General features: G+C 38.0%; 4 protein-coding genes across 6 annotated transcripts in view; all 4 read right to left on the bottom strand.

The window, feature by feature from the left end:
• LOC146403204 (uncharacterized) overlaps positions 1–27,704 on the bottom strand; it is a 732,844-nt gene that overhangs the window by 662,819 nt on the left and 42,321 nt on the right. Inside the window, exons 2-3 of one of the 3 annotated variants that reach the window (XM_084955866.1) lie at positions 27,385–27,546; positions 25,673–26,826 (exon numbers count right to left, since the gene is read on the bottom strand). The exons of the other annotated variants lie outside the window; for them this stretch is intronic. The gene's annotated coding sequence lies outside the window, so the exon portion shown is untranslated. Of the gene's footprint in view, positions 1–25,672; positions 26,827–27,384; positions 27,547–27,704 lie in introns of those variants that run through there. 3 annotated transcript variants of the gene reach the window in all.
• On the bottom strand, positions 175–1,125 carry LOC110260843 (olfactory receptor 10A7). Its single transcript, XM_085024865.1, has one exon. It carries the CDS (start codon positions 1,123–1,125, stop codon positions 175–177), a length of 951 nt encoding a protein of 316 aa, XP_084880991.1.
• On the bottom strand, positions 14,029–16,467 carry LOC110260842 (olfactory receptor 2AP1-like). The gene has a single exon (XM_021093111.2). It carries the CDS (start codon positions 14,968–14,970, stop codon positions 14,029–14,031), a length of 942 nt encoding a protein of 313 aa, XP_020948770.2. The 5' UTR covers positions 14,971–16,467.
• On the bottom strand, positions 26,315–27,265 carry OR10A7 (olfactory receptor family 10 subfamily A member 7). Its single transcript, XM_021093110.2, has one exon. The coding sequence runs from the start codon at positions 27,263–27,265 to the stop codon at positions 26,315–26,317; it is 951 nt and encodes a 316-aa protein (XP_020948769.1).

Below are 27,704 nucleotides of genomic sequence, written 5' to 3'. Positions count from 1 at the left end.
AAAGATGTTCGCAGTTATCCCAACTTGAACTGTGACTCCAATGGCGACAATAAGGTTCACCCATCATGGTAACTGACCCTGACAAAATAAGAGCAAACTCCCCATTCCTTTTAAGCTTTTGTTCATGGGTTCTGGTGCTCCTACTTTGCTTACAGAAACTCTACACAGGAGAATTCAAGGCACATCTAACTTCCGTAAGACTTTTCGAGTGACAGTCCTCTTAACTGCCCCCTTCACCTCATTGTTCCTCAGGCTGTAGACGATAGGATTTAACATAGGTGTGATGACAGTGTAGGACAATGACACTAGCTTCTTGCTCTCAGGGGACTGGTTGGATTTGGGTCGTAGGTAGGTCAAGCTGGCCGTTCCATAGAAAAGGGATACCACAATGAGGTGGGATGAACAAGTGGAGAATGCCTTCTGGCGGCCAGTAGCAGAGGGCATCATCAAGATGGTTTTAATAATACGGGTGTAGGAGACCAAAATGAGGGAAAAGGGAAACATGATAAATAGCAGTGTGGAGGCAAGTGCTTGCATTTCATACATGGTTGTATCCTGGGTGACTAGTTTCAACACTGGGGGCCCATCACAAAAGAAGTGGTCTATGGTGTTTGGTCCACAGAAAGGATGGGCCATCAGCCAAGCTGTCTGCAGCATAGAGACAGGAACACCAGACATCCAAGAACCTAGAGCCATCCACAAACACAGCGACCTATTCATTACGACTGAATAACGGAGAGGGTTACAGATGGCCACAAAGCGATCATAAGCCATCATGGAGAGGAGGAAACATTCAGAGCTGCCAAAGAAGAAAAAGAAGTACATCTGGGTACCACAGCCTACAAAAGAGATGCTCTTCCTTGAGGACACCAGATCTACCAGCATCTTCGGCACCATGACCAAGGTGAAACAGACTTCAAGAAGGGACAGGTTTCTGAGAAAGAAGTACATGGGTGTTTGAAGAGCAGGATCCACACTGGTAACGGTGACAATAAGGAAGTTGCCCAACAAAGTGACCAAATAGATGAGCAGGAATAAAACAAAGAGGGAAACTTGCATTTCAGGGTTGTTTGTGAAGCCGAGAAGAATAAATTGAGTCACTTGGGTGTGATTTTCACAAATCATATCTTAGACTAGCTTACTTCTAAGAACCAAAGCATGTGCACCAAAGGCTCGTCTTTAAATATAACCCCAAATATATTAGGAAAAGCCATAAATACATCTCTATCCTCAATTGTCCTTACCATTTTATTTCTCTGAAGCGGAATGTTTACAGTGAGACCAAGCCGGAGGAAAAGAAATTCTTTCTCTGCATGAAGCCTACTAGTTGCTTTCCACCTACATGCAGTTCTTCTCTCTCATCTGGAATCATAGTCTGCAGCTCATGTTCATCATCGGGAGGCATGCTGTGTTTCAGGATCAAGTAGAAAGAGTTTAGACGGCTAATGACAGAGTCATCTTAAAATGTACCGCAGATGCAAAGAGATAAATTATGGGCTAGTTTAGCTTTTCTAGTCTCAGATGACATAAATGACTTGTTTCTACTCAATGGAGTGCACTTGACACCACTCCATCCACCACGCACACACACATAGATTCATCGCTGTGCACACACACATGTACATACACATGTATGTATACATGAGGAAAATTTACTAAATAAACATAAGCAAACACATAAGCATCACGTACTTATGACTTTGGTGCTTTTCCATAGCTTTCGTGGGACTGCTAGTTTATGTGATTTTGGACATGGGACCATATGCTCCATAATATGGACTATAATTTCATTTCACTGGGCCCAGGTTTCCCCAGTTTCTTACTATGCACATAGGTATAGTCATATCACTTGAGTTGGGCTTTTAAAAAAAGGCAAAATCCTGAATAAATCTGACTTGCAGTAGAGGTCCTCCTTCCAACACTCATTTCAATTTCTATCCATCAAAAGAGCTCTGCTTCCCACTGCACTGTGACTTTGATAAAAATAACATGTGTTGAGTAGAGTCTGGGAGTGTAGGAGGGTGAGCCAGCAGAAGATCACAAAACAAAGTGAAACAGAGATGCAAACAAGGCTATCATAGAAAACTGTCATTCCTTTATTTGATAATTACCATCGTACATATTCTACCTTGCATGGAAACTTTAAATTCAGTAAGATTTTGGAGAACTAGAGCTTTATAATGTCACAGAATGCATCTCCAAGTATCGCTCTCACTCTCTCACTATCCTGAAAAATAGGATACTTTTTTTATCCTAAAAAATAGGATATGGATTACTTTGCATAAATCCTCTAAAAAAAATAAATAAAACCCATTAGCACTGATGTTGCAGTCGCTACCACAGATTTACGGACGTCTGTTGTAAAAATTTGCAATCTGTAGTTGTCATGACTGCTATATAGAATAGGATGTGCTCTTTCATTTGCTGAACAAAATTTTAATAATTTAATGACATTTACTGAAGTCCACTAATTTAACTGGCTACGCCCTAATGAGGCCAAAGAGTTTTTTTCACTTCCCATTCAGCAAGCCAGCCTCAACATTTTCTAGAAAATATGCCTTATCTCTAATTCTAGCTGCTTTCTCACAAATACCTGTTTTCTCATAACAATGATTACGCATTAATGCAACTACATCATCAGTATCTGGAGTACAACCTAAAGCTGAGATCATCATTAAATGTCTCTAACTAGGAGTTCCCATTGTAGCTCAGCGGGTTAAGAACCCGACTAGTGGGAATTCCCCCTGTGGCTCGGCGGAAATGAACCCGACTAGTATCCATGAGGATGCAGGTTCAATTCCTGACCTCGCTCAGTGGGTTTAGGATCTAGCGTTGCTCTGAGCTGTGGTGTGGGCCTCAGACGCAGCTTGGATTCTGCATCGCCTAGCCTGGGACCTTCCATATGTTGCAGGTGTGGCCCTAAAAAAAAAAAGAGGAAAAAAGTTTTTTAACTGGAACAGCACTTCTAACAACCCAAAATGTAAATTCGTGAAAGTTGGAGAGCAAATAAGCCCAATATCTGAATTGAAAATACTTTGTATGCTTATAATCCACAGCATTTCTTAAATATCAACCATGTTTTCTTAGTACTCTCTTCTTCAGCATTCTATAGCTCTCTAGACAAAACCTCTACTATTTTCTGTTTTCTTTTACTTTAAGAAAGCATCGAGTTACTCCTTCCTTCACATGTAAACACCTATAGTTATTTTCCTGAAAACTTTTGCGTCATGCATAGATTCACGAATAAAACTACTTTTTAAGAAATTGAGAAACAAATCATAAAGTTGTAGCCGGATATATCTTACCAAATAAAACCCCATACTTCTTTCATTACAAATTTAACGCCTTTTTTAAAAGGTAAGTTAGTATTTTGTGAGCACTGTCAACTGATCTTGAAATCTGTAACTAAAATGGTCAGAATTAAGCAAATAGCTCAGACTAGCTGCTTTGCACTGGCATTAAGTGGTGGATATATCCTAGGAACAATATTTTAAAAATGCGACAGGCCTTAGGGAAATGATCCCTGGGATATTAATAGAAGGGACCATTGCCAATTAAATACCTGCTTTACCTCATAGGAGAGAATATCGAATGTTCACGTAACTGCTTATATCTCCTTTCAATCACAACGGCTGCAGTTCCATATGCATTTCTTAATAATAGATATTTGTGGTGGGTGTATAGGCCACACTGGTCAATCCCCTGGGATTTCACACATTGCTAGGCCATGACGATATGAGAAATATATATTTAAGCTTTCCTTGAAAAAGGTTTTGTATTTTTTGTGGAGTAGATTTTGGTCCAAAACTGATAGAGTGAATTTCTACCACATCCTTGAAATTTACATTATTTTGAACTTTATTTTTAATTCACTAAAAATGGTATTACTTCAAACATGTATTTTACTAATAATGGTCTTTTTAAATGATTCAACTAAGCAAGTTAAGCTGATAACTGGCATGTAGTGTATTGCTGTTTTATGCCTTCAATAGTTTGACTATTGATTTGGTTCACTATGAGAAAACTGGAAACATTACCAAGATTCATTTGAGATTAGAGAAGGATATAAGAAATTACCATGAGAACTGAAGTCCGTATTTTGTTGTTATAACTGGGTGGGGCTCATTCTCATCTGGTCATGACTTCACCAAATGTGTGGCTCTTACCAAGTTATTCAGGGCAAAAAGAGATGTGAAACAGCGTGAGAGAGAGCTTTTCATTTTTAAATATCCTATACCCAACCATATGAGTGACCCTTGAACAATACAGAGGATAACGAGCACCACTCCTCCCCTGCTGGAAGTCAAAACTCCTTGGATAACTTCACTTAACTCCATCCTCCATATCTGCTGCAGTTATGCATTTGTGGATTCAACCAACTGAGGATCATGTCGTAGGTATGTAGCAGGTACTTATTGAAAAAATTCATTATAAGTGGTCATGTGCCATTTAAACCTCTGTTGTTCAAGGGCCAGCTGCACACATTTTATATTTTTAATCCTCCTCCCTGGTATCAGAACTAGTCAACAAAGATTGAGAAACAGTCAACACAGAGTCCAGATGGAGATTAAACAGAAAAACGTAGAATCAGCAATTTATTTTGTTTTATGACATCAATAGTTGACTATAAAAACATGTCAAAGACACACACTCGGGTTGTTTTCATATCTTGGTTACTGCAAATAATGCTGCAATGGACATGCGAGTGCAGATCTATTTTTTTTTTTTTTTTTTTTTGGAAATAATGATTTTGTTTCCTTTCACTATATACCCACTAGAGGGACTGCTGGATCATCTGGTTGTTCTATTTTAAACATTTTGAGGACTCCCATACTGTTGTTCATCATGATTGTGCCAATTTACATTCCAGCCAACTGCACACAAGGATACCCTTTTCTCATCAGCACTCATTATCTCTCTTTTTCCTTTTTAGGGCCGCACCTGTGGCATAGAGAAGTTCCTGAGCTAGGGAGCATACTGCCAGCCTACACGACAGCCACAGCAACACTGAATCTGAGCCACATCTGCGACTCAGATTCCCATGCCACAACTTGCAGCAACACCAGATCTGCAGCCCACTGACTGAGGTCAGGGATCAAACCTACACCCTCATGGATACTCTGTCTTGTTTCTAACCTGCTGAGCCACAAGGGGAACCACAGCATTTGTTATCTCTGTCTTTTTGATAATCATTATCCTACGAGATATGAAATGATATCTCAATGAGGAGGGATGTTGGGCACCTTTTCATGTACATGTTGGCTATTTATACGTCTCCTCTGGAGAAATGTACACTCAGGTCCTTAGTCTATGTTTTAAATGAATTTGGTTTTTTCTAGTGAATTGCCTGAGTTCTTTACATATTTGGGATTTATAGTATCCAGGCTTATGCTTAGATTTTAATCCATTTTGAGTTTTTGTACATGGTGCCAGATAGTGTTCTAATTTCATTTTTACATGTAGCTGTCCAGGTTTCCCACCACCATTTATTGAAGAGGCTATCTTTTCTCTATTGTATATTCCTGCTTTCTGGGTTATAGTGTTGTAGTTTTTTTGTTTTGTTTTGGTTTGGTTTGGTTTCGTTTCGTTTCGTTTTTAATGGATGCACCCGTGGCATACGGAAGTTCCCAGACCAGGGACTGAATACAAGCAACAGCTGTGGCAATTCCAAATCTTTAACCCATTGCACTGGGTGGGGGATTGAACCCACACCTCCACAGCAACCTAAGCTACTGCAGTCAAACTCTCAGCCCACTGCACCACAGTGAGAACCCCCTCTTTTGTCATAAATTGACTGGCCACAGGTGCATGCATTGTTTCTGAGATTTCTATGCTATTCCACTCATCTGCATTTCTGGTTTTGTGCGAGTACCATACTGTTTGACGACCAGCTTTGTAGTAAAGTCTGAAGTTGGGGAGCCTGATTCCTCCAGCTCTGTTTTCCTTTCTCAAGCTTGCTTTAGCTATTCGTTGTCTTTTGTGTTTTCCTACAAACTAAAAAATTTTCTGTTCTAGTTCTGTGAAAAATGTCATTGGTAGTTTCACAGGGATTGCACTGAATCCACAGATTGCCTTGAGCAGTGCAGTCATTTTGACAATGTTGATGCTTCCAATCCAAGAGCATGATATATCTTTCCATCTCTTTGCCCTCTTCAATTTCTTCTGCTAACTTTGTTGCTTTCTCTGGTTGCTTTTGGTGGAAGGTTGGGCCATTTATTTGAGATTTTTCTTGTTTCCTGAGGGGAGATTATATTGCTATAAACTTCCCTCTTAGAACTGCTTCTGTGAATCCCACAGGTTTTGGACCATGGTGGCTTCTTCGTGGTCAATTTTCTCTAGAAATTTTTTGATTTCCTCTTGGGGATTTCTTCAGGGATCCATTGGTTGTTTAGTAGCATATTATTTAGCCTCCGTGTGTTTCTGTTTTTCGTAGTTCTTTTCTTGTAGTTGATTTCTAGTCTCGTGGTTTTGCAGTCAGAAAAAAATGCTTGATATGCTTTCAGTTTTCTTAAATTTATTGAGGCTTTATTTGTGGCCCAAGATATGATCTATCCTGGACAATGTTCCATGTGCACTTGAGTAGAAAGCGTATTCTGATGCTTTTAGGTGAAATGGTCTACAAATACCAATTTAGTCTGTCTGGTCTACTGTGTCCTTTAAGGCCTGTGTTTCTTTATGGAGTTTCTGTCTGGATGATCTCTCCATTGCTGCAAGTGGGTATTAAAGTTCCCCCACTCTTACCCATTATTATTGTGTTACTGTTGATTCCTCCTTTATGCCTGTTACCAACTGCCTGATGTATATGGAGTTGCTCCTGTGTTGGTGCACTTATATTTACAATTGTTCTATCTTCGTCTTGGATTTATCCCTCGACCAATCAAGGTAGTGTCCTTTGTCTCTTGTAACACTCTTTATTTTAAAATATATTTTGTCTGATATGAGTATTGCTACTCCACTCGCTTTTGATTTCCATTTGCATGGAATATGTTTTTTCCAGCTCCTCACTTTCAGTTTGTATGTGTGGGTCTCTTGTAGACGGCATATCCATGAGTCTTGTTTTTGTATCCATTTAGCCAGTGTACGTCTTTTGGTTGGAGCATTTCATTCATTCTCCTTCAAGGTAACTATCAATATGCATGTACATATTGCCATCTTCTTAATTGTTTGGAGTTCGTACCATTGGACGTTTCCCTTCCTCTTTTGCTCTCTTCACTTGTGACTTGATGACTTTCTTTACAGACATATTTCAGTTGCTTTTTCATTTTTATGGGTGTGTCAGGTGTTTTATGGTTTGTTGTTCCCATGAGGCTTTGCTCTAGATTTATATATATATACACACATGTAATTTTATAATAACATAATTGTTATATATTAATATATATTAAATAATATGTAATAAAATATATGATGATATATAATTGTTTTTTATACATACACAACATTGTTTTAAGTTGCTGGTCTTTTCATTTCAAAAGCTTTTTCAGTAGTCTGCATTCATCTTTTCCTCTTCTCATGATTGCTGGTTTGGATAACATATTCGTCTATGGATGGCTTCCTACTTTTATTTTGTGTTTACATTTACTGGTGAGCCTTCCCATTTATAATTTTCTTGTTTCTAGTCGTGGCATTTTTTTTCTTTTCAACCTAGAGAAGTTCCCCTGGTGTTTGTTAGAAAGCTGGCTTGGTGAGGCTTAATTCTTTTAGGTTTTGCTTATCTGTAAAGCTTTTGATTTCTCTGCTGAATACGAATGAGAGCCTTGCTGCATAGAGTATTCTTGGTTGCATATTCCTCCCTTTCAGACATTTAAATATATCTTGACATTCCCATCTGGCCTGTAGAGTTTTCTCTGAGAAATCAGCTGATAGCCTTATGCGGGGTTGCGGTGTGTTTGTTTGTTTGTGTGTTTGTTTGTTTTTAAAGTATTATTGACCTAGAACACCATGTTAGCTCCTGGAACACAATACAGTGATTCCATTTTTCTATACATTTCAAAATGATCACCATGAAAAGTTTAGTTGTCAGCTCTCACCATTATAAGATACTATGTAATTACTGACTATATATACCACAATCCACATGGCATACTCATGATGTTCATTTTCAAACTGAAAGTTTGTACATCTTAATCTCTCTCATGTATGTCACTCCTTCCTCCACCCCTTCCCCTCTAGCAACTACCAGTTCTCTGTATCTATGACTCTGTTTCTGTTTTGCTATATTTGTTCATTTTTAAAGCATTACAAATATAAGTAAAATCATACATCATTTTCTCTCTCTCTATGACTTACTACCCTTAGCATAATATCTTCTAGCTTCATCCATGTTGTCACAAACGGCACATTACATTCTATTGTATGGCTAAGTAATATTCCAGTGTATAGCTATATTGAGGACAGGTAGATAGAAACACAGATAAAATACAGTTATAGATATAGATACCACACCTTCTTTATCACTCATTCATTGACTGACACTGAGGTTACTTCCATATTGTGGCTATGGTAAATAATGCAGCAAAGAACATAGGGATGCAGGTATATTCTGGTTTTTGTTTTATTTTTATTTGGATATAGTCGGGGGTGGAATTTCTGGATCATATATGGTAGCTCTGTTTTGAATCTTTTGAGAGATCGCCATACTGTTTTCCATAGTGGCTGCACTTAATTACAACCCCACCAACAGTGCACACAATGTCCCTTTTCTCCACATCCTCTCAACAACTGTAACCGGATGTTTTAAAGATATTAGCCATTCTGCTAGGTGTGAGCATAGTTCATGGCAGTTTTGATTTGCATTGCCCTCGTAATTACTGATGCTGACCATCTTTTCGTGTGCTTGTTGGCCATCTGGATGTCTTTTTTGGAAAAATGTCTATTCAGATCCTCTCCCCAAGTTTTAATACGTCATTGTTTTTTTAATGCTGAGTTGTATATTTTGGATATCAAACAATGGAATATATTCTTAGTAATAACCTTCAATTCAGTAGGGTGCTCATTTCTGTGGGTGGACAGTTGCCTTCACCATGCAAAAGGAGTTTTTACTTCAATGTTTACTTTTGCCCTTCTATACTTTTCCTTGGGAGAATTATCACAAATTACTGCTATGACCCCACATTAAAGAGAACTGCCTAGGTCTTCTTCTAGAAGTTTTATGTTTCAGGACTTTCTAAAGGCGTTACTTCATTTTGAATTTATTTGTGCACATGGTGTGAGGGAGCAAACCAGTTTGATTCTTTCACGTGTGGTTGTCCAGTTTTCCCAATACCACTATCTTTTCCTGATTGTATATTCTTGGCTACACTGTTGGAGATTAATTGCCCATATAAATGCCAAATGTTCTGGGTCTTGTCATCTCAGTGCAGGACTTCCGAGCTGCGGAGCCCAGTGTGTGACTCTCAGCCCTTGCTCCATGGGGAGAATCTCTGCAGTGGTGATTAATCAACCACTTGTGAATCACTTCACTGTGGGTGTGTGTCTTGACTACCCTGAGTCTCTGCCCCTCCTATTCATCTTGTTGTGGTTTCTTCTTATATCTTTAGTTGTGGAAAAAAACTTTTTCTAAACATTTATATGGAACAACAAAAGACCCAGAATCGCCAAAGCAATCTTGAGAAACAAAAACCAAGCAGGAGGCATCACTCTCCCAGACTTCAAGCAATATTACAAAGCCACAGTCATCAAAACAGTGTGGTACTGGTATCAAAACAGACAGAGAGACCAATGGAACAGAAGAGAGAATCCGGAAATAAACCCTGACACCTATGGTCAATTAATCTTTGACAAGGGAGGCAAGAACATCAAATGGGAAAAAGAAAGTCTATTCAGCAAGCATTGCTGGGAAACCTGGACAGCTGCATGCAAAGCAATGAAACTAGAACACACCCTCACACCATGCACAAAAATAAACTCCAAATGGCTGAAAGACTTAAATATACGACAGGACACCATCAAACTCCTAGAAGAAAACATAGGCAAAACCCTCTCTCACATCAACATTATGAATATTTTCTCAGGTCAGTCTCCCAAAAGCAACAGAAATCAAAGCAAAAATAAACCCATGGGACCTCATCAAACTGAAAAGCTTTTGCACAGCAAAAGAAACCAAAAAGAAAACAAAAAGACAACTTACAGAATGGGAGAAAATAGTTTCAAATGATGCAACTGACAAGGGCTTAATCTCTAGAATATATAAGCAACTTATACAACTCAACAGCAAAAAAACCAATCAATCAATGGAAAAATGGGCAAAAGACCTGAATAGACATTTCTCCAAAGAAGATATACAGATGGCCAACAAACACATGAAAAAATGCTCAACATCACAGATTATAAGAGAAATGCAAATCCAAACTACCATGAGATACCACCTCACACCAGTCAGAATGGCCATCATTAATAAATCCACAAATAACAAGTGCTGGAGGGGCTGTGGAGAAAAGGGAACCCTCCTGCACTGCTGGTGGGAATGTAAACTGGTACAGCCACTATGGAGAACAGTTTGGAGATACCTTAGAAATCTATACATAGAACTTCCATATGACCCCGCAATCCCATTCTTGGGCATCTATCCGGACAAAGCTCTACTTAAAAGAGACACATGCACCCGCATGTTCATTGCAGCACTATTCACAATAGCCAGGACATGGAAACAACCCAAATGTCCATCGACAGATGATTGGATTCGGAAGAGGTGGTATATATACACAATGGAATATTACTCAGCCATAAAAAAGAATGACATAATGCCATTTGCAGCAACATGGATGGAACTAGAGAATCTCATATTGAGTGAAATGAGCCAGAAAGAGAAAGCCAAATACCATATGATATCACTTATAACTGGAATCTAATATCCAGCACAAATGAACAACTCCTCAGAAAAGAAAATCATGGACTTGGAGAAGAGACTTGTGGCTGCCTGATGGGAGAGGGAGGGAGTGGGAGGGATCGGGAGCTTGGGCTTATCAGACACAACTTAGAATAGATTTACAAGGAGATCCTGCTGAGTAGCATTGAGAAATATGTCTAGATACTCATATTGCAACAGAAGAAAGGGTGGGGGAAAAATCTAATTGTAATGCATACATTTAAGTATAACCTGACCCCCTTGCTGTACAGTGGGAAAATAAAAAAATAAAAATAAATAAAAATAAATAAAAAATATTCACAAAATGAAATCTTTTATATTTACAGAAATGCAAATGTTATTCTTATTATCCTCTCACTCCAGTCTGTTAAAGATAACAGTAACTATTAAAGTTATTTCTTAATTAAAAAAAAAAACTTTTTCTGCTAGTCATTAGGTCATTATTACCGATGGTTTCTCTGTAAACGGTTATTTTGGTACTTCTGTGGCAGACAGTGAGCTCAAGGTCTTCCTACTGTGCCACCTGAGCCACTCTCCCTTAGGACTTTTTGAAGTTCCCTGACTCTTTACCATTTTCATCTGCTTTTATGCCCATAAGTGATTTTTCTCAGATATTGTACGTTTCAGTTATAAATGTTTTTATCATGTTCCTTCCTGTATTTTTCTGCTGAAGTTTATTCATTAAGTGAGCCTAGTTACAGACACGTGTCTGAACCCTTTAGAGTTAAGTACAGCCATCTCAGTATTGATGTCTGCTGGTTTTATTTTCCCTTGAGAAGAAGCCACATTTTCCTTGGTTTTCTATATTGGGAATTTCAGACATACCCTTCAATGACATTGCAAATATTATGTCATGTAGGATATGATTTGTTACATTCCTCTGACAATATTGTTAATCTAGCAATTACACCATGTGGGCTCCAAACTATGCATTCCCTCTCACCTTATAAGAGTGATGTTTCAAATCTCAGCTCAGGTGTTTTGAAGGCTTAGCTATGCTGCTGTTTTATAGGCAAAGATTTTAAATGCCTGTCAGCCGATAAAATGTCGTTGGTTGGCGGATGCTACGATTCTCCTTAATTGACTTAACTGCTTCATATTTACCTCCTTCTCCCAATTAGAAAATTATCTTTATGAAGTTTAATATCTATTTAAACTACTGATGTTTTAAACTTGGGTTCACAGTTTCACTGAGAACTTAAACGCTAATGGGTGCCATAAATCCCGAAATTTCACAAACAATGTTAAGATGCCCAAGTGCAAACTTTGGCAGAAGGCAGCTTTATTCATGTGAAATCTCACAATGCCACTGCTATAAGTTATAGGATATGGATTTTTTGACAATAGGAGTGCTAAGACAGTAATTCGCTACAATGAAAGAAGGGATGTTTGGCTTAAATGAAGTTAATCTAAATGATACCTTTTGTACCAGCACAGAGATGGCTATAGCCTTGTAATTATAATGCTAACAAGACTCCTCTTGTTGACATCACATTTTTATTGGATAACACATATTTGAGCATAATGTCAGCATTTTATTAGAAGCAAAATAGCACCACTTTGGAAAAAGGTCTAGGATGTAAGAATAAATTTAAAAATTTACCAAATTAATTATTAATGCATGACTCCAGTTTAATCAGAAAATTATCAAAGTTTGAAAAATGCATGCAATAAAACAATTTCCTCAGGTCTGTCAATTTTCTAAATTCCTATACTACATATTTCTGATCTTTTATAAACACTCAGCTTCAACCTAAGTCAGGCAGGAGCCAGAAGACTTAACACTATTTCCTAATAAAGGACACTGCACATAGTGGTATTTTCAACAAGTTATTGTTCCTCTTACTCTCTAAGAAGAACTGAGTGAGATACAGCCTGTTCTGTTCAGTCACTAGGTTTAAATGTTCGATTCACTTTCATGGTGAAATCTCCCAAAGCAATTCCACAAACTGGTTTTGTGTACTATTTTAAAAACGTTATCTTTAGGCAATGCACCCTATCCCAAGACACATCACTTTACTAACTTCTTTGCGACATGGTAGATTCTACAGTATTAAAAGCAATTCAAGAGTACAAAATTGGCACCAATTAATTATGTGTCTTAGTTAAAGTTTGCTAACAACTCTCAGACTCAATTTTCTTCATCTGAATTTTGAAGGGATTACAGTAGAAGTATCTGGAGCTTCCTAACGTTTTAAAATTACTTATGAATCTGGCCCATATCTCAAAATTCAATACGGACAATAAATGATCAGTAAATGCCATCTTTTTCTTGCAATGGAGGCCCTGCCTAAGGATATCAGATTGTAAACATTTAAAGTTTAGCATGAAATTTCGGAAAAAATATCAGTTAAGGCTGTAACATCATTAACAGCATACACAATGTTATTGTAGATTTATCTTATATTCCTGTAAATGATAATCAGAAGGATGACATGAACAGCACCAAATTATATGAAATCTGTTATAATGACACACTCCAAATTAGCTTAAATGTGAAACATCACTTGAGTGCTTTCATGGGTTCATTCAGTTTAATCTGTGCATAAATCATCTGTAAGCATTTCCCCATCAATGTTAAAAAAATATTTTAATTTTCCCTTCCTTAGAAATTTCTTACCTCAATGAATAGGCCTAGGTTCTCTTTAAATAACCACTATGAAAAGACTTTAAATCTGAATATTATAATTTGAAAACAATCAACTAAATTATGTTGATTCACTCATATATCACCTAAGATATTTTTAACAAGCTAAAGCAAATTTTTTAGTGTATGTATTTAATCATTCAGTTACGAAGAGAGAGATGGAGGACAATACGGTAATGAACATTAAGAAAGTCTGGTTGTAAAAATACAGGCTATTAAAATGTATATGTCCAGTTCTAACTTCCTCCAAATCTGCTCTTTAAAAGTGAGACGCAAGTGAAGAAAAAAAGCACACAAGGGCTAGAGGATGCACATGCACACACACACCTCTAAATTTTTAAGAACAGTAAAGTTATGATAAAATCAGCTTAATTAAATAAGAAGTTTTATTGTATCAGTGTTCAGGTAGAAATATTAATTATTTAATATGGAACATATTTTTAAATGACAATAATGTACATTTACTGTCTTCCAAACACTTGTTATTTGTTTTAATAATGAATGTCAGGGAGTCTTACTTTCTGGAAAAAATTGTTATCTTACTGACCATATCTCTGAAGGCCATTTTCACTTGCTTGTTCCGTAGTGTATAGATGAAAGGGTTCAAGAGAGGAGCAACAGAGGTATTTAAGACAGCCACTCTCTTATTAAAAGTGGCTGCATCCTTTACAGAGGGATTTATATACATGAAGATGCAGCTTCCATAAGAAAGGGAGACCACAATCACGTGAGAGGAGCATGTAGAAAAAGCTTTTTTTCTTTGTTGAACAGAGGGGATTCGCAGAATTGTCCTGATAATGTATGTGTAGGAAAGAATCACTAGCATCAAGGTGAAGACGAGGGTAACGGAAGCAAGGACAAACTCGATCACTTCTATTAAATGTGTGTCTGAACAGGATAAATGCAACAGTACAGTATAGTCACAGCAATAATGATTGATGATGTTGGAGGCACAGAAAGGCAGCTGGAGAGTCATTGCATGTGGCACAATGACGACTAAAAAACCAGAGAACCAGGAACACAGCACAAGTTGAAAGCAGAGTCTTCGGCTCATTATAGCTGTGTAATGCAGGGGTTTGCAAATGGCAATGTAGCGATCATAAGACATGGCAGCTAAAAGGTAAAATTCAGTTGCTCCCAGAAGGATGGCAAAAAAATACTGAGCGAAACAACCAGCAAAGGAGATGGTCCTGTTTCCAGTTCCAATAGTGACTAACATCTGGGGAACAAAGACGGAGGTGAAAGATATTTCCAAAACGGAAAAATTCCGGAGGAAGAAATACATCGGAGTTTGAAGGCGATAATCCAGCAGAGTCAGAAAGATGATGGTCAAGTTTCCTGTGATACTTAAAATGTAAGTTAAGAGCAGAAAAAGGAAAATCACAGCTTGAAGCTTGGCGTCACTTGTCAATCCAAGAAGGATGAACTCCCTCACTGATGTTTGGTTTCCCATCATTAACTTCAGACAAATTACTGGAGAACATAATAGTAATGATAAAGATTGGAATAAAACAAAAGTCTCCAGGTTTTAGCAAACTCAAAATACTTGGAAGCAAACTTGAAAACTCAGAATCGCCCTCTCCTTATTTCTTAAATGACACATCGGCTAATGGAACAATTTGGACACTTTCCTATTTTGACTCATGGGGAACAATGGTTCTGCTTCTTAGGGACACTTTCAACTATTCCTTCTAAAGTGTATTAATAGGTGTTTCTCATTATTTTCCCACTTGCTGCACTTTCCTTCTTATTCCTTCTATGCTAAGTTCCCTCTCTAAAGTATCGGACACTGTCATATGTGCACAGACAAATCTAAAGAAAAGCTTGAGAGTACGCTTTCTTTGGCATTTCTGAAATTAGCTTTTAATCTCTTAGTTCACTAGCCAACAAATACCCATAATCCAAGGTATGACCTCAGCAATAAAACTGAACTTGATTGTTTTCTGGGTTCTGTTGTTTTGTGTTTTTGTTTATTTCAGCTTGATCATTTTGAACAATAATTCTGTGCATCTACTGAAGGTCAAAAGGAGGATCATAAGACGCCACTTCAGGCAACTACATGCCAATGAAGTGGACAGCCTAAAAGAAATGGACAAACTCTCATGAAGGTACAACCGTCCAAGACGGAACCGGGAAGAAAAAGAAAAGATGAACAGACCAATCACAAGTACCTACATTGAAACTGTGATTTAAAAACTTCCAAAAATACATAAATAAATAAAAGTCCAGGACCAGACGGCTTCATGGGCCAATTCTACCAAGTATTTACAGAAGCGTTAATACCGATGAGCCTGAAGCTCTTCCCCAAAATTGCAGAAGAAAGAACACTCCCATGCTCACTCTACAAGACTATCCTCACCCTGATACCAAAACCAAAGATAACACTAAAAAAAGAAAATCACAGGCCACCATCACTGATGAACACAGACACAAACATCCTCAACAAATTAGCAAACCCAGTCTAATGCACTAAAAGCACATGAATATTCTGAAGTTTTCATGGTTTAAATAGTATTTTGACCAAAAAATCTGTAGATAATTCCTACATATAGAAACAGTATATAAATAAAAGAATTCAAAACTTAGAGCAAAAACATTTTCAAATGAACAATAGCATCGTCTAATTAAAAAAGAACAAAATACCATAAAAGAAAAAATATAACAAACATGTATTTCAGCATCATAAAAGATGATAATCCTTTAAAACTAAGATTGGTGCTATTTTCAAAACAATAATATTTTATATACACCTGTATACATATATGATCAAAGAATAAATACTTCATGCAAATAAGACTCATTTGCCCCCACCCCCCCAAAAAAAAGGTGTCTTCAAAAGATTTGCTGCTAAGACACTGATTTAAAAAAAGATTTAGCAGTTCCCATTGTGGCTCAGCAGAAACGCATTTGACTAGTATTCATGAGGACGCAGGTTCAAACCCTGGCCTGGCTCAGTGTGTTAAGGATCCGGCGATGCCATGAGCTGGGGTGTAGGCTGCAGATGCAGCTTGGATCCCGAGCCGCTGTGGCTGTGGTGTAAACCGGCAGCTCCATCTCCCATTTGACCCCTAGCCTGGGAACCTCCACATGCCATGCGTACAGCCCTAAAAAGACAAAAAAGACCAAAAAAAAGATTTATTTGGAGTTGAGGAGATGTTGAAGAACATTCCCAAATATTGCTGGATAACATTAGTTATGAATTCCTTCTTTCAAAGTAAAATCATCTCCACAATGAATTATATATAACTCTCAAGTTTAGCCTCTGTGTCCTCCCGTGGTGAAACCAAGGCTTTAAGAACTATCTATCTATTTATTTATGGAGCACTGTTCTAAATTACATTTAGAAGGACAATTAAGACAACTGAATCCATGAAAAGTAAAAATGGGAAAAAACAGAAAACAATGCGATTTGATTTATTTTACCACTTTAACCTCTAATTCAGTGTGAGTACACTGTAGCAGTTCCTGCCCGAAAATACAGTTCACTTCTAAACTGTAATGTTTTGAGACTTTAACCTGTATTTGTTTAGGTCAGTCAAAATTTTACACACACCAAAAAAAAAAAAAAAAAAAAAAAGAATGTGTGGGCAGTTATGTCAACAAGCAAACATGAGAGGTAGACAAACAGCACCATAAAAAGATGCTACATCTCTAGTTAAATGCAGCTGTCCCCAGACCTTGCCTACCTTAAGCAGGTAAACCAGTTCTACTTTTGATCCAAATCAGCTCCTTCTGAAGTGGCTGAAATGGGGAATATAAAGTTTTAGGGCCCACTGGGAAACCATCCCTGGGCCATCAGAATTTGCCTGCCTCAAAACCCTTAGGAACAGCCTGGCTTTCCCTCCCAACAAAGGTGGGTCAGATAAGCAGGTAAAAAGAAGTAAAAGGCAGTCCTGATGTAGAGCACTTGTGCAGGTTGCAATCCTCTGCCAAGCCTTTGTTACCCTTCCCTTACTCTTAGCATTTATCTATCCCTGTTTTTCTTATTCATTTTGCTCGGAGTGTATCTCTTGGTATTTCTTGGTCAGTAAGAGCATTGCCAACTCTGCACCTGCTGTTCCTGTTTCTGTGGTGTTCTTTCTCCAGACATCACATGCCTAGGTCCCTCACGTCACTCGGATCTCAGAAACAGGCATGCCTTGAGGAAGCGTCCCTGACCATGCCACACAACACAGCCACCACTTAGGCACCGTCTGACACATTAACCTTGATACTGTATGCAGAGAAGGTTTTTATTATTCACATCACTCCTAAATTCTACTACTTCTTTATTTGCTTATGTGCTTACTGTCTATCACCCTCATTAAAATGTAAGCTCCTCTAAGGGAAGGACTTTTCTGAATGCTGTATGAAAGTGACTAGCACATATTCAGAATCCTATATAAATATGTATTGATTGCATCTTTTAACCTGAATCTTATTTTCTACCGATTTTCTTTAGCCACGAGCCATCCTAGATGTCATACTTCCTTAACCTTTTACGAGAAATAGTCTTTGAAGGACCTATTCTTTTCCCCTGAATCAACCCCCAAATAGTTCAGTATAGAAAAAGGGAAGGCTGACAGGTCACAGTGTGAGCAAACTCCAAGTTAGCATTTCACTTCTTTCAAGCATTTGAAATATACTATTTGAAAGGCCCTCTTAAGTGTTCAGTTAAGGACATCGAGTCCACTCTAACATTTCACCTTCAGGGACTAACATTAAGGGAAATCTCTCCCTGAAAAATCATTCTGATTAATACTTCTAATTGAATCATGTGGAGCCACATACAACCATCACAAACAAAATAGTTAATAGTGTTTAGAGGCAAAGGAAATGCAAGAAAAATGAAATGAAACAAAATGTCACCTTTATCATTATATTCCTAACTCTGTCTTATTCTTCATAAATTATATAGATAAATTGTAATTAAAGAATTATATAGATGATTTCTCTAATCCCCAGTTTACATCTGTAAATCTTCAGTGTAAATTCAATTTATGAGAAATAAATAATGAAGCATAGAAACCAACCATATATTTAAAAATAATCGGGTCTATAAAATAAGCACTGTACCAAATAAACCATATAATACATAAATATTCAGTGCTTTTATATAAATATACATATATATAAATATATAGGTAGATAGAGAGTATATATATATATATACACACACACATACTAAATTTACCTATGGCTCAAATGACTGTAATCATATTACACACAAAATAGAAATATGAAAAAAATATCATATGCAAGTTGAACTTCTTCCAGATAGCCACTTGTTGCTTATCTGACACCACACTCTCACACACATACTCATGTTCATTATTTCAATATATTCTCAGGGAAACATGGCAACTGCACTCTTCAACACCCCTGGATTTACACCCGCAAAAATACCATGCTTTCCTCCTTTGGTATATTATCTCCTCATGTGACTTCTTTAGCACTAAACTCAGTATTGTGACAGGACAAGTGATTACTCATCTCCCTCTGTTCTCTTGGCTCGCTCTTTCACTCTAGGTCACATGGATGCTACCAAATTTTTTAAAAATTGCTTTCATTGAATCACTTTTCCGTTTGCAACTCTGCTTCAGCATTTCTATTCTGCGTAATATAAGAACTACGCTTCTTATTTAAGAAGTAGTTACTACCTTCTCTGTCTGCCTATGGAAGTTTTTGGCACCTACCAGTGTTTTTTATAATCAGGGTGTGTGTGTGTGTGTGTGTGTGTGTGTGTGTGTGTGTGTGTGTGTGCTTTATGAAAAGTACTTAAGAGAAATCAAACTCCTTGATTCCCACTAGAAGCATAAGTCTGGAAATTCATACATTATATAAAAGCCCAATCTATAAACAGGTACATAAAAAAAGGAAATGCCAATTAACATGCAAGCTCAGATCTCTTCATTCTTTTTGTCCTCCACTATCTGCATTCCTATGGCAAGCACTTTATGCTTCTCTTGCAACTTAAATTTAAACTTCTCTTCCATATTTATCCTAACGCATCTCCAACTACTTTGCCATTTATAATTTATGCCATACTATTTATTATTGTCAGATTTTTGTATTATATAATTCTAGAAACTTCTCTTTTACATATGATCAAGTTTTGATAGTTTTGATCTTGATGCAAGTCGCTGAGACAGTTAATGAAATAACCATAAACAGCATGTATGCTTTTACTTTTAGATTTCACTAGTTTTATTTATTTACTTTGCTTCCGGTTTGAGATGTAATTGACATATAATACCATACGAATTTAGGTGTACAGAATAAAGTTTTGATACACATAAAATAAGTTCAGTTAACATCGTTCACCTCCTATTGTCATGAAACAAATCATTTCTTTCTTGTATTGAGAACTTTTAGGATTTACTCTCTTAGCAACTTTCAAATATACCACGTAGCAGATTAACTATAGTTCTTATGCTGTACATCTTCAGTACTTACAACTGGGCATTGTACATTTTGACGAAATTCATCCCATTTCCCCACCCAAACCCTCTGCCTCTGAACAATCACAAGTCTGATCTCTTTTTCCATCAGTCTGGTTTTCTTTAAATTCCACATATAAGTGAAATCATGCAGTGTTTGTCTTTAACTGTCCGACAATCTCACTTAGCATGATGCCCACGAAGTCCACCCATGTCGCAAATAGCAGGATTGCCTTCTTTTTTATGGCTTTCTAGGGTTCCATTGTGTGTGCGTGCCTCTCTACACACCACATTTTCCTTCTCTATTCATCTCTAATGAACCCGTATGTTGTTTCCATGGCTTGGCTATTGTCAAGAAAGCTGAAGTCAACATAGGAGTGCAGATATATCTTCAACACAGTGGTTTTGTTTATTTGGGATAAATAAACAGACATGCAATTGCTGGATCAAACGGTAGCTGCATTTTTAACTTTTTGAGGAACCTCCATGTTGTTTGCCATAGTGGCTGCACCAGATGATAATTCCACCAAGAGTTCACAAGCGTTCCCTTTCTCCTCTTCCTTCCATCATTGGCTATCTCTATTAAGTTTTGATAACAGCCATTCTAACAGGCATGAGGTGGTATCTCACTGTCATTTTGATTTGCATTCCGCTAATGATCAGTGACACTGAGCACCTCTCAAAGGCTGGTTGTTTGAATATCTTCTTTTGAAAAATACCTGTTCAGATTCTTTGCCCATTTTTAATTGGACTGTCTTTTTGCTATTGAGTTGTAGGGGTTCTTTACATATTCTGGATACTATATTGACCTCTTACTAAATACATAACTTGAAAATATTTTCTCCCAGTCTCTGGCTGCCTTTTCCTTTTGTTGAGTGTTTACTGGGTTGTGCAGAAGCTTTTTAGTTTGAAGAAGTCCAACTTGTTCATTTTTTGTTTTGTTTTGTTTTGTTTGGCTCTGCTTTGAGTGTCACATCCAAAAGCCACTGTCAAGACCCATGTCAAAAAAGCTTCTGCCCTATATTTTCTGCTAAGAGTTTTATGGTTTATTGTCTTAGATTCAAGTTTTTAACCTACGTTGAGTTCATTTTTGTGAGCAGGGTAAGTTAGGGATTTAGTTTCGTTTTTACATATGAATATCCAGTTTTTTAACCCCATTTGTTGAAGAGACTGCTTTTCCTCCATTAAGTATTTTTGGCTCTCTGGTCAAATATTAGTTGATGTATATGATGTATATGCATCTTAGGGTTTTCAAAACTAAGATTAGTGTGTCTTCCACCACATGTTGCTTTTGTCTTGTTCGTATATGGTTCTGGTGCACACTAGGACTTTAAAAGTTGACGGAAAAAGTTTTCATTTTTAAAATCTAGAAGACATTTTTCCCCAAATTTGCCAATGGCTGGATACAGAGAAAACACATTCAAAAATCTTTAAAAAAAAAAAATGAAAACACATTCAACTAATCTAAAAATAAAAAATACCATTGTAGTGTTTAAAGTCACATTTAAAAGCCCTTCTTAAAACGGTTTCTGCAGCCTTTCCAGAGGCCCCAGTGACACACACAGAAGAGTATCCACATCTAATTTATGATGACGTGGAGGTTCTATCTCTACATAGAAGTATATCCCGAATATACCAACATATGCAACAATTTTTGCTGCTAGATTCACAGTGTTCCTTCCAAAAGGCTTCCATGTGAGCCACCTTGATGAAACTTACACATAGGTTCAGTCAAATGACATTTGTTTCCTGACTGATTTTTATCCATTAGAATTCTTCATTTAAAAATCTTAAAATGAATCCTGATGATTGATTTACATAGGAGAAACACTGAAAATATATTTAGAAGCATACCACATACAAAATGGGAAGGGAAATACAAGAATAAACAGGACCACAGTGAAGACCCAAATTAATGCTCCAGAATCAGCTGCATAAACACACTTCTGTGGCACAACCAGACTCTAGATGCCACGACTTCAGCTGGCATTCCCAGCCCTGGCCACTGGAACCTGCCACAGCCACTGCAATCTCCATTGTCCCTGAACAAGAGGAGCCACTGGCTTCATGTGAATCCTCACTGTCCCATTTTTTTGCATGGGTAAATGACAATTCAAAAATGTGATTAATTGAGTTTAGCTTACACACCCACAAACTAGCTATAAGGGAGACTGGTCAAATATAGTCTATCTGCTCTTCCCATTTTCTCCATAGGAGATGGTTTCTACTTTCCCCTAAGAATCATAAAACGAAGACTCCAGAGGCTAAGTGATCCATAAAAAATCACAGTCCCCTCTTTTATGAACCCAGTAAATTGTGGCAGCACAGTAAAAACTCAAGTGACTTTGCTACAAAAATGGGGAGAAGTGAACGTTCAGGGAGGATAAACTGTTAGGAAGTATTGGATTCCAAATTCAAATAAGTGATTTCTGACTCCTAAGTCTACAGGTTTCATTCCACAGTGATTCATCATTGGACATAAATTTTATTCTCTCTACTATTTGAACATCCACTATACCCACTATCAATATTCATTTATCTTTAAATTTTATTTATGTAGTTTTTTGTCTTTTGTCTTTTGAGGACTGTACCGGTAGCATATGCAGGTTCCCAGGCTAGGGGTCTAATAGGAGCTGCTGCTGCCAGCCTACGCCAGAGCAACAGAAACGCCAGATTCGAGCCTCATCTGCGACCTACACCACAGTTCACTGCAATGCCAGATCCTTAACCCACTGTGCGAGGCCAGGGATCAAACCCAAAACCTCATGGTTCCTAGTTGGATTCGCTTCTGCTGCACCATGACAGGAACTCCCACAATATTAATTTACAATGAGAGTTTACAAATGTGTGGGGGGGAGTTCTGTTCTGGTTTAGCAGGTTTAGAACCCAACACAGTATCCCCAAGGATGCAGGTTTGATCCTTGGCCTCGCTTAGTAGGTTAAGGATCCGGTGTTTCCCCTTCCTGGGGCATAGGTGGCAAATGTGGCTCAGATCCAGCGTTGCTGTGGCTGTGGCGCAGGCTGGCAGCTGCAGCTTCGATTCCAGCCCCAGCCTGGGAACCTCCATATGCCACAGCTGCAGCCATTAAGAGAAATAAATAAAAGTAAATGTGCATGTATTTGCTATTACTGCATTGATTCTGGAGATTGAGAATTTTGCTTTATGCCTTCGTTACACAAATGCGTTTTTACTAGCTAATGGTTCCTATTTTATGTCTCCTAAACAAATCTAAAACTCTTGTAGGGCAGTTTTATTTACTTCGCATTAAAATATAAATACAAAGCTATATTATATATTGCACTGGATTCATTAATTTGACTTGAGTGTCACTGAAATAAGCCCAAGATGGACTTTTTAGACCTCACTGAAATATCAGGTACATTTGATCACTTTTCCTTCTTACCTCAGCTCCCACATATGTAACAGCATTGGATAATATGTAAACTAAACCACCAATTATGTGTGCCAGATTCAGTCTCTGAGGACAACATCTAACAGTTAAATTTAAAGACATTTAGGGGACATATTTCCAGAATTGCCTGTAAAGAAGAATATGGGGCACGTATTTGGAAATGGTCTTTGGCATTATAAACACAGGAAGGGCTCTATGTAAAACATTTCTTCATTATAACAAAAAAAAAAAAAAAAAAAACTCTGTCATACCACCACAGCAACAAGGATAAACTAATATTTGGCCCAAAGTAAATCCTGAAATTACTGCTGGTGATGAAAATGTTAGCTAGCAATTGTTTGGGAGAACAACTCACCAATTCAATCTTATTATTATTATTTTTTTTGGTCTATTTTAAGGCCGTACCCAGAGCATATGGGAGTTCCCAGGCTAGGGGGTCAAATCGGAGCTGCAGCTGCCAGCCTAAGGCACAGCCACAGCAAGGCCAGATCCAAACCAGGTCTGCAACCTACACCACAGCTCATGGCAACATTGATTCCCTGCTCACTAAGTGAGGCCAGGGATCAAACCCACATCCTCATGGATACTAGTTGGGTTCATTACCACTGAGCCACAAGGGGACCTCCCCCAAATCAATCTTTTCAGTCATGTCTCTAGGTATAATAATGACTCTATTAATTAGCTTTAGGAACGTTAAAGAAAAAAAATCAACTTGTAAATTGGGGTTGAAAGGGTTTTATAAAATAGTCTACGTGAAGATTTTGCCATTCTGTAATTTACATCTATGTTAATAAACTATTCAACACACAGTGAGTATACTATAAATTCCCTGCAGAAAGTCATGGATTAAAAATCACATAAGATATGCAATAGATGCATGACTTATAAACTTTTCTGCTTTCATCTTATAAGAAGAATTTAATTCACATTTCAATCAGAAGATAACGTCTGCTTAACCAAAATACATCCTTCAATATGTGGGGCCCACTCTATATTTTCTAAGCTATTCTAACAAGAATACTGCCAAGTATCAGATAGTGCTTGCTATATATCAGGTGTTCCCTTAAGCTCTTTTCATATATTGTTTGTTTTATTTCAGCCTATGTTTTATCTGCTAGTTAATTAAACACTACTCGCTTGAGTTTATAATCTCACGGCCTCCAAATGAATCACACATAACTAGCAAGAAACCAATGCAACGGTCTTACCAGATGGGCACTGAACTCAGCAATATTAATTTCAAAATATCTCAGTTGGGCTTGTGGAATTAAAAGGCTGTTGAAGGAGAAAGATTTTAAGGAACCAGTATTTCCTACCCCAAACTCCCATTACATTCAATGGATGCAAACCTCAGGGAATCACAAACCAAAAGAGTTGTCACAACCTGGAAACCTGCAATGACTTTTAAATTTTCCTGAAAATTGACAAAGAATGATTGCGGGTTGTTACTGCTTAAAGAGAAAGTTGGACAATCAAGAAAAACATGGGCTAATGAAGACTTAGAGTAACTGATATCATCAAACATAAATTGCATACTCAAAGCCAGTATACCCTGTGGAAACATGAGATTTTCCAAAATTAAACTGACTCAATCTCATTTGGTCTTCTCTGCTGTCTCAAAGCAATTTCATGCCTGAAATTCCCATGTAAGTGGGGACATAACATGACGAAAATGTGACCAGAGATTTTTAAGAGGTTAACATATTGGATTTTAAATTCAGAAGGGTCTGTAATCAAATTCTTGTGGCCACCTCTCAATAACTCTTTGCTTGCCAAATTAATTTTCTGATCCTAATTTGTCTTTCATAAAGAATAAATGTGTAATAGAACTTATCTCTTGGGTCACGGCAAGTGCATTTGTTGAAGGCAGTAACGTGATAAATCTTGTGAGCTATTATTAACTTTTACTCTTTCACTTTTACAATACTGTCAAGCGAAGTGTGATGCTTAAATTCTAAGTAGTAGCCAGGAGTTTCCGTTGTGGCTCAGCAATAACGAACCCAACTAGTATCCATGAGGATGCCGGTTCGATCCCCGGCCTTGCTCAATGGGTTAAGGATCCCACTGAGAGTTGCCTCGGTTGCAGATGTGGCTTGGATCCTGTGTCACTGTGGCTGTGGTGTAGGCCAGCAGCTGTAACTCCTAGTTGACCCCTAGCCTGGGACCCTCCATATGCCATGGCTGTGGACCTAAATATAAAAAAAGTAAAATAAAAAAAATAAATAAATAAAATGAAAAAAAAACACTAACCCATAGCTGGTTAATGCAAATTAACGGCTGTTTTATCCAATGATCAAAGAAGTCCAAAGTCATATCACCAAATATTAATACTAAGGTTATTTTATTAAGTAACCTCATTTAAACCAGGCACAGATATAAAGAATTTGCACCAGGAATCCTTGGGAATTACAAATCTCCACCTTTCAATATCTTTGTTCAAAATTCATTCAAAACACAGTACATGATTAGTCTTTGCATCACATTAGCTGCAGAATATACAATGGTTTGTGGTAGATGGTTTCATTTACTCTTCATCACTTTCCATTCTGACTTGTGCTCCAGATGCCTATCCCATACATGTGGCATCAGTGGACACTCCTGCACTCTGTCCCAGTTTTGGTTTGATTAAGAACATGCACCAGCAGTACATTTGAGAGAATGAGAGCAGAATTAGGCTGAGATGACTACTCTTCTCCAGGCTCCAGTTATTACCTCTTCTCCTTCTCCTTCAGCTCAAGAGATATGGAATTTCCATCATATGAGCTGCCCCACGATTTGTCAATAATCCCTTCATAAAGATGTTCGCAGTTATCCCAACTTGAACTGTGACTCCAATGGCGACAATAAGGTTCACCCATCATGGTAACTGACCCTGACAAAATAAGAGCAAACTCCCCACTCCTTTTAAGCTTTTGTTCATGGGTTCTGGTGCTCCTACTTTGCTTACAGAAACTCTACACAGGAGAATTCAAGGCACATCTAACTTCCGTAAGACTTTTCGAGTGACAGTCCTCTTAACTGCCCCCTTCACCTCATTGTTCCTCAGGCTGTAGATGATAGGATTTAACATAGGTGTGATGACAGTGTAGGACAATGACACTAGCTTCTTGCTCTCAGGGGTCTGGTTGGATTTGGGTCGTAGGTAGGTCAAGCTGGCCGTTCCATAGAAAAGGGATACCACAATGAGGTGGGATGAACAAGTGGAGAATGCCTTCTGGCGGCCAGTAGCAGAGGGCATCATCAAGATGGTTTTAATAATACGGGTGTAGGAGACCAAAATGAGGGAAAAGGGAAACATGATAAATAGCAGTGTGGAGGCAAGTGCTTGCATTTCATACATGGTTGTATCCTGGGTGACTAGTTTCAACACTGGGGGCCCATCACAAAAGAAGTGGTCTATGGTGTTTGGTCCACAGAAAGGATGGGCCATCAGCCAAGCTGTCTGCAGCATAGAGACAGGAACACCAGACATCCAAGAACCTAGAGCCATCCACAAACACAGCGACCTATTCATTACGACTGAATAACGGAGAGGGTTACAGATGGCCACAAAGCGATCATAAGCCATCATGGAGAGGAGGAAACATTCAGAGCTGCCAAAGAAGAAAAAGAAGTACATCTGGGTACCACAGCCTACAAAAGAGATGCTCTTCCTTGAGGACACCAGATCTACCAGCATCTTCGGCACCATGACCAAGGTGAAACAGACTTCAAGAAGGGACAGGTTTCTGAGAAAGAAGTACATGGGTGTTTGAAGAGCAGGATCCACACTGGTAACAGTGACAATAAGGAAGTTGCCCAACAAAGTGACCAAATAGATGAGCAGGAATAAAACAAAGAGGGAAACTTGCATTTCAGGGTTGTTTGTGAAGCCGAGAAGAATAAATTGAGTCACTTGGGTGTGATTTTCACAAATCATATCTTAGACTAGCTTACTTCTAAGAACCAAAGCATGTGCACCAAAGGCTCGTCTTTAAATATAACCCCAAATATATTAGGAAAAGCCATAAATACATCTCTATCCTCAATTGTCCTTACCATTTTATTTCTCTGAAGTGGAATGTTTACAGTGAGACCAAGCCGGAGGAAAAGAAATTCTTTCTCTGCATGAAGCCTACTAGTTGCTTTCCACCTACATGCAGTTCTTCTCTCTCATCTGGAATCATAGTCTGCAGCTCATGTTCATCATCGGGAGGCATGCTGTGTTTCAGGATCAAGTAGAAAGAGTTTAGACGGCTAATGACAGAGTCATCTTAAAATGTACCGCAGATGCAAAGAGATAAATTATGGGCTAGTTTAGCTTTTCTAGTCTCAGATGACATAAATGACTTGTTTCTACTCAATGGAGTGCACTTGAC

Source organism: Sus scrofa, chromosome 5, assembly GCF_054392235.1.
Source record: "Sus scrofa isolate SSC_HxYL_T2T_F1_AM1 chromosome 5, Sscrofa_HxYL_maternal_Yorkshire_Landrace_v2.0, whole genome shotgun sequence".
Classification (NCBI taxonomy): domain Eukaryota; kingdom Metazoa; phylum Chordata; class Mammalia; order Artiodactyla; family Suidae; genus Sus; species Sus scrofa.
The sequence above is the reverse complement of the archived record's forward strand: the minus strand, read 5'-3'. Positions and strand labels throughout refer to the sequence as shown.

Excerpts from the sequence above, each read along its gene's own strand:
- LOC110260843 (XM_085024865.1), bottom strand. The coding sequence starts at position 1,125 with ATGATTTGTGAAAATCACACCCAAGTGACTCAATTTATTCTTCTCGGC.
- LOC110260842 (XM_021093111.2), bottom strand. The coding sequence starts at position 14,970 with ATGATGGGAAACCAAACATCAGTGAGGGAGTTCATCCTTCTTGGATTG.
- OR10A7 (XM_021093110.2), bottom strand. The coding sequence starts at position 27,265 with ATGATTTGTGAAAATCACACCCAAGTGACTCAATTTATTCTTCTCGGC.